Source organism: Heterodontus francisci, chromosome 17 (genome assembly GCF_036365525.1).
Source record: "Heterodontus francisci isolate sHetFra1 chromosome 17, sHetFra1.hap1, whole genome shotgun sequence".
NCBI classification, from domain to species: domain Eukaryota; kingdom Metazoa; phylum Chordata; class Chondrichthyes; order Heterodontiformes; family Heterodontidae; genus Heterodontus; species Heterodontus francisci.
In genome coordinates this window covers 93897346-93905118 of record NC_090387.1, presented here as the reverse complement: position 1 = coordinate 93905118, position 7773 = coordinate 93897346, and the positions used below count along the sequence as shown (strand labels likewise).

The 7773-nt window shown below is 45.6% G+C and overlaps 1 protein-coding gene across 1 annotated transcript; it reads right to left on the bottom strand.

Annotated features, from left to right (window-relative positions):
- Positions 1-467: 467 nt before the first annotated feature.
- Positions 468-4375, bottom strand: LOC137379288 (C-C motif chemokine 16-like). Its single transcript, XM_068050020.1, has 3 exons — positions 4188-4375; positions 3366-3474; positions 468-869 (listed from the first exon to the last, which is right to left on the bottom strand). The coding sequence occupies exons 1-3, from the start codon at positions 4264-4266 to the stop codon at positions 773-775; spliced, it is 285 nt and encodes a 94-aa protein (XP_067906121.1). The 5' UTR covers positions 4267-4375; the 3' UTR covers positions 468-772.
- Positions 4376-7773: the final 3398 nt, after the last annotated feature.

Here is a 7773-nt window from a genome sequence, read left to right as displayed (position 1 = left end):
CCATCCTGTCTCCCAGTGTCTGTCCCACCCCCATCCTGTCTCCCAATGTCTGCCCCACCCCCATCCTGTCTCCCGGTGTCTGCCCCACCCCCATCCTGTCTCCCAGTGTCTGCCTCACCCCCACCCTGTCTCCCAGTGTCTGCCCCACCCCCACCCTGTCTCCCAATGTCTGCCCCACCCCCACCCTGTTTCCCAGCATCTGCCTCGCACCGACCCTGTCTCCCAGTCTCTGCCCCACCCGCACCCTGTCTCCCAGTGTCTGACCCACCCGCACCCTGTCTTCCAATGTCTGCCCCACCCCCATCCTGTCTCCCAGTGTCTGCCCCACCCCCATCCTCTTTCCCAGTGTTTGCCCCACCCCCATCCTCTTTCCCAGTGTCTGTCCCACCCCCACCCCCAGTGTCTGCCCCACCCCCATCCTCTTTCCCAGTGTCTGCCACATCCCCATCCTCTTTCCCAGTGTCTGTCCCACCCCCACCCTGTCTCCCAGTGTCTGTCCCACCCACATCCTCTTTCCCAGTTTGTACCATCTTGTTTCAGTCACTTTTGCTGATTGGTAACTAACGTTCCCTGTGTAAATTACATTGAGAATCTTTAGTATTAATTATCACAGAAACTGGAACATTGGAAGTGATCAGAGAATCAGTTTGTGGAGCAGCTTCTGAAACACCTTCCACATTCTGTCTCCAATCCAGTAGAATATCGTGCCACTTCAACAGTCAATGTATTTTAAATGGTTTAAAAGTGCTGTGCTTTCAATTCCTTCTTCTCTTCAATTCTTCAGGCTGTTTTCCAGAAATGCCACTGCGATTTTAACCCATTCCTCTGTTGCTTTCGTGCAAATTGTCATATTCCGTTTGTTTGTAAAACTGAAACAGAGAAATGAGGTGTGATTATCAGAGAGTCAGAGACACCAGCTCCAAACTTTTAAAGAACAAAGAACAAAGAAAATTACAGCACAGGAACAGGCCCTTCGGCCCTCCAAGCCTGCGCCGATCCAGATCCTCTATCTAAACATGTCGCCTATTTTCTAAGGGTCTGTATCTCTTTGCTTCCTGCCCATTCATGTATCTGTCTAGATACATCTTAAAAGACGCTATCGTGCCCGCGTCTACCACCTCCGCTGGCAACGCGTTCCAGGCACCCACCACCCTCTGCGTAAAGAACTTTCCACGCATATCCCCCCTAAACTTTTCCCCTCTCACTTTGAACTCGTGACCCCTAGTAATTGAATCCCCCACTCTGGGAAAAAGCTTCTTGCTATCAACCCTGTCTATACCTCTCAAGATTTTGTACGCCTCAATCAGGTCCCCCCTCAACCTCCGTCTTTCTAATGAAAATAATCCTAATCTACTCAACCTCTCTTCATAGCTAGCGCCCTCCATACCAGGCAACATCCTGGTGAACCTCCTCTGCACCCTCTCCAAAGCATCCACATCCTTTTGGTAATGTGACGACCAGAACTGCACGCAGTATTCCAAATGTGGCCGAACCAAAGTCTTATACAACTGTAACATGACCTGCCAACCCTTGTACTCAATACCCCGTCCGATGAAGGAAAGCATGCTGTATGCCTTCTTGACCACTCGATTGACCTGTGTTGCCACCTTCAGGGAACAGTGTACCTGAACACCTAAATCTCTCTGTACATCAATTTTCCCCAGGACTTTTCCATTTACTGTATAGTTCACTCTTGAATTGGATCTTCCAAAATGCATCACCTCGCATTTGCCCTGATTGAACTCCATCTGCCATTTCTCTGCCCAACTCTCCAATCTATCTATATTCTGCTGTATTCTCTGACAGTCTCCTTCACTATCTGCTACTCCACCAATCTTAGTGTCGTCTGCAAACTTGCTAATCAGACCACCTATACTTTCCTCCAAATCATTTATGTATATCACAAACAACAGTGGTCCCAGCACAGATCCCTGTGGAACACCACTGGTCACACGTCTCCATTTTGAGAAACTCCCTTCCACTGCTACTCTCTGTCTCCTGTTGCCCAGCCAGTTCTTTATCCATCCAGCTAGCACACCTTGGACCCCATGCGCTTTCACTTTCTCCATCAGCCAACCATGGGGAACCTTATCAAACGCCTTACTGAAGTCCATGTATATGACATCTACAGCCCTTCCCTCATCAATCAACTTTGTCACTTCCTCAAAGAATTCTATTAAGTTGGTAACTCATGACCTTCCCTGCACAAAACCATGTTGCCTATCACTGATAAGCCCATTTTCTTCCAAATGGGAATAGATCCTATCCCTCAGTATCTTCTCCAGCAGCTTCCCTACCACTGACGTCAGGCTCACCGGTCTATAATTACCTGGATTATCCCTGCTACCCTTCTTAAACCAGGGGACAACATTAGCAATTCTCCAGTCCTCCGGGACCTCACCCGTGTTTAAGGATGCTGCAAAGATATCTGTTGAGGCCCCAGCTATTTCCTCTCTCGCTTCCCTCAGAAACCTGGGATAGATCCCATCCGGACCTGGGGACTTGTCCACCTTAATGCCTTTTAGAAAACCCAACACTTCCTCCCTCCTTATGACTTGACCTGGAGTAATCAAATATCTGTCCCTAACCTCAACATCCGTCATGTCCCTCTCCTCGGTGAATACCGATGCAAAGTACTCGTTTAGAATCTCACCCATTTTCTCTGACTCCACGCATAACTTTCCTCCTTTGTCCTTGAGTGGGCCAATCCTTTCTCTAGTTACCCTCTTGCTCCTTATATGTAAATAAAAGGCTTTGGGATTTTCCTTAACCCTGTTTGCTAAAGATATTTCATGACCCCTTTTATCCCTCTTAATTCCTCATTTCGCATTGGTCCTACATTCCCGATATTCTTTCAAAGCTTCGTCTTTCTTCAGCCTCCTAGACCTTATGTATGCTTCCTTTTTCCTCTTAGCTAGTCTCACAATTTCACCTGTCATCCATGGTTCCCGAATCTTGCCATTTCTATCCCACATTTTCACAGGAATATGTCTCTCCTGCACGCTAATCAACCTCTCTTTAAAAGCCTCCCACACATCAAATGTGGATTTACCTTCAAACAGCTGCTCCCAATCTACATTCCCCAGCTCCTGCCGAATTTTGGTATAGTTGGCCTTCCCCCAATTTAGCACTCTTCTTTTAGGACCACTCTCGTCTTTGTCCATGAGTATTCTAAAACTTACGGAATTGTGATCACTATTCCCAAAGTAGTCCCCAACTGAAACTTCAACCTGCTGGCCGGGCTCATTCCCCAACATCACGTCCAGTATGGCCCCTTCCCGAGTTGGACTATTTACATACTGCTCCAGAAAACCCTCCTGGATTTAATTTAAACACACTCAGATAAAACATGTTTAAAGACTTACATAACGGTGGGAGTGGAGCAGCCAATTGTTTTCTTGTAGCTTGCAAGCCTTTTGTGAGGAATACGAGTGGTCTTAAATTTCTCACAGCATTCGATTGTTACAGCACCAGCTAGAATGAAAGGGAGGAATGGACACAGTTAAACACGGGTGGGGATCATCAGCAGATTCTCACTGAGAGATACATTATCATCTATGTTTCTGCATAGAAATACAGCAAGTCTGCAGACAGAATCAGGCCATTCGGCCCAAATGTTCTCTGCTGGTGTTTCTGCTCCAGACAAGCCTCCTTCCATTGTACTTCATCTCAGCCCAGCAACATATCCTCCTTTTCCTTACTCCCTCATGTGATTATCTGGCTTCTCTTTAAAGACAATACTATTTGCCTCAACTGCTCCTTCTGGAAGCAGAGGGGAGAGGAAGAGAATTTTTTACACAGCGAGTTGTTGTGATCTGGAATGCACTGCCTGTTTGGATGGTGGAAGCAGATTCAAACGGCAATTGGATAAATACTAGATGGGAAAATGTACAGGGTTTTGGGGAAAGAGCAGGGGAGTGGGACTAATTTAATCACTCTTTCAAAGGGCTGGCACAGGCACAATGGGCTGAATGGCCTCCTTCTGTGCTTTGCTTCCCATTGTAATTGCTGTTTCACAGTCCACAGCTTCCTCTGAACAGAGTGAGATTAATAATTACATTAGCACTGATAAATAACACAAGCAGTCGATAGAACCCAGCTGTGGGTTTGGAAAATGTTTTTAACAGTTTTGGTGATTGTCAGGTTCGAGGAGAATATTGGAAATATGGAAGTCTCTCTCTTCTTACCTGGTGCAGCAGCAGCATCCTGGATAGAGCAGATAACCAGTGTTCCTAAAACAGCAGCCACACAGAGAGCTGTCTTCATCTTGTCCTTTCCCAAGTTGGAAATGCTCAGTGTTGAAGAGTGAATGCAGGATGAGGAATGACTTGTTACCTGATGGTTTATATAGTGTAAAACCACACCGATTCAGCAATACGGAGACTCCCTGGAACTTTGCCAGTTCACCAGCAATGAAAGTTCTCCTGAAATGGGAAGTACATGTTGTTCTGTGAATGGGAGTTCTTGGGTTAAGTAGCATGGAATGGGCTGGAATGTCCCAGTCTGTGTTTCTTAGTATCAGTGTCAGCTCATTTCCCTGACGCAATCACACAACTTCTATATCTGACACTAGCAGAAAGCCAGTGAGAAGAATTGAGCTTCCTGATTGGTTCATTGCCTCTGCGACACAGCTCTGACCCGTCAGTGAGTTTAAGTTCAAAATATACCACAGCCCATGGGAAAGGAAGAAAGAACTGCATTTCTATGGTGCCTTTCACCATCTCAGGACATCCCAAAGCACTTTACAACTAATGAAGTACTTCTGAAGTGTAGTCACTGTTGTAATGTAGGAAAATGGCAGGCATTTAGTGCACAGCAAGATCCCACAAAAAGCAATGTGTTAATGGCCAGTTAATCTGTTTTAATGATGTTGATTGTGGGATAAATATTATCCAGGACACTGGTGATAACCGCCTTCTCTTCTTTGAAATTAACCCATGGGATCTTTTCCATCCACCTGAGAGGGCAGACGTGGCCTCAGTTTAATGTTTCAGCTCCAACAGTTACAGCACTCCCTCAGCACTGCACTGGAGTCTCAGCCTGGATTTTATTCTCCAGTTTGTGAGAGTGGGTCCACAGCTGGCAATCAAATAACGGATGTTGTCAATACAGGATTGACATCCGCAAATGTCACATAGCAGACATCATACTGCACACATCATACTGCACACATCCCATTACAGACATCATACTGCACACATCATACTGCACACATCATACTGCACACATCCCATTACAGACATCATACTGCACACATCACACTGCAGACATCCCATCACAGACATCATACTGCACACATCATACTGCACACATCCCATTGCAGACATCATACTGCACACATCATACTGCACACATCCCATTACAGACATCATACTGCACACATCATACTACACACATCCCATTGCAGACATCATACTGCACACATCATACTGCACACATCCCATTACAGACATCACACTGCACACATCATACTGCAGACATCCCATTCCAGACATCATACTGCACACATCATACTGCACACATCCCATTGCAGACATCATACTGCACACATCATACTGCACACATCCCATTGCAGACATCATACTGCACACATCATACTGCACACATCCCATTACAGACATCATACTGCACACATCATACTGCAGACATCCCATTCCAGACATCATACTGCACACATCATACTGCACACATCCCATTACAGACATCATACTGCACACATCATACTACACACATCCCATTACAGACATCATACTGCACACATCATACTACAGACCTCCCATTCCAGACATCATACTGCACACATCATACTGCACACATCCCATTCCAGACATCATACTGCACACATCATACTGCAGACATCCCATTCCAGACATCATACTGCACACATCATACTGCAGACATCCCATTACAGACAACATACTGCACACATCATACTGCACACATCCCATGACAGACATCATGCTGCACACATCATACTGCACACATCCCATTACAGACATCATACTGCACACATCATACTGCACACATCCCATTACAGACATCATACTGCACACATCATACTGCAGACATCCCATTACAGACAACATACTGCACACATCATACTGCACACATCCCATGACAGACATCATACTGCACACATCATACTGCACACATCCCATTACAGACATCATACTGCACACATCATACTGCAGACATCCCATTGCAGACATCATACTGCACACATCATACTTCACACATCCCATTACAGACATCATACTGCACACATCATACTGCAGACATCCCATTACAGACATCATACTGCAGACATCCCATTGCAGACATCATACTGCACACATCATACTGCAGACATCCCATTACAGACATCATACTGCAGACATCCCATTACAGACATCATACTGCACACATCATATTGCAGACATCCCATTACAGACATCATACTGCACACATCATATTGCACACATCCCATTACAGACATCATACTGCACACATCATATTGCAGACATCCCATTACAGACATCATACTGCACACATCATACTGCACACATCCCATTACAGACATCATACTGCACACATCATACTGCACACATCCCATTACAGACATCATACTGCAGACATCCCATTACAGACATCATACTGCACACATCATATTGCAGACATCCCATTACAGACATCATACTGCACACATCATATTGCAGACATCCCATTACAGACATCATACTGCACACATCATACTGCAGACATCCCATTACAGACATCATACTGCACACATCATACTGCGCAGACATCCCATTACAGACATCATACTGCACACATCATACTGCAGACATCCCATTACAGACATCACACTGCACACATCATATTGCAGACATCCCATGACAGACATCATACTGCACACATCATACTGCACACATCCCATTACAGACATCATACTGCACACATCATACTGCAGACATCCCATTACAGACATCATACTGCACACATCATACTGCAGACATCCCATTACAGACATCATACTGCACACATCATACTGCACACATCCCATTACAGACATCATACTGCACACATCATACTGCAGACATCCCATTACAGACATCATACTGCACACAGCATACTGCAGACATCCCATTACAGACATCATACTGCACACATCATGCTGCACACATCCCATTACAGACATCATACTGCACACATCATACTGCAGACATCCCATTACAGACATCATACTGCACACATCATACTGCAGACATTTCATTACAGACATCATACTGCACACATCATACTGCAGACATCCCATTACAGACATCATACTGCACACATCATACTACACACATCCCATTACAGACATCATACTGTAGACATCATACTGCAGACATCCCATTACAGACATCATACTGCACACATCATACTGCAGAGATCCCATTACATACATCATACTGTACACATCATACAGCAGTCATCCCGGCTGGGATTTCACAGAGCTCCCAACATTGGGCTCCATGGTGGGGGGTGGTGGTGGGTGGAGGAGTCGGAGGATTGTTCCAGCAGTGACCTGGCAATCAGCCCAACATCAGGATGGCAGTACCCGATCTTGCCGGCGCTAGCGAGGCTCCATGGCAGCTCCACTGCCACTTTTATTTTTATTTATTTATTTAGAGATACAGCACTGAAACAGGCCCTTCGGCCCACTGTGTCTGTGCTAACCAACAACCACCCATTTATACTAATCCCACTTTAATCCCATATTCCCTACCACATCCCCACCATTCTCCTACC

Excerpts from the sequence above, each read along its gene's own strand:
- LOC137379288 (XM_068050020.1), bottom strand. The coding sequence starts at position 4,266 with ATGAAGACAGCTCTCTGTGTGGCTGCTGTTTTAGGAACACTGGTTATC. Across the intron at positions 3,475-4,187 it reads GGATGCTGCTGCTGCACCAG|CTGGTGCTGTAACAATCGAA; the intron begins GTAAGAAGAGAG and ends CTTTCATTCTAG. Across the intron at positions 870-3,365 it reads TGCTCCACTCCCACCGTTAT|TTTTACAAACAAACGGAATA; the intron begins GTAAGTCTTTAA and ends TCTCTGTTTCAG.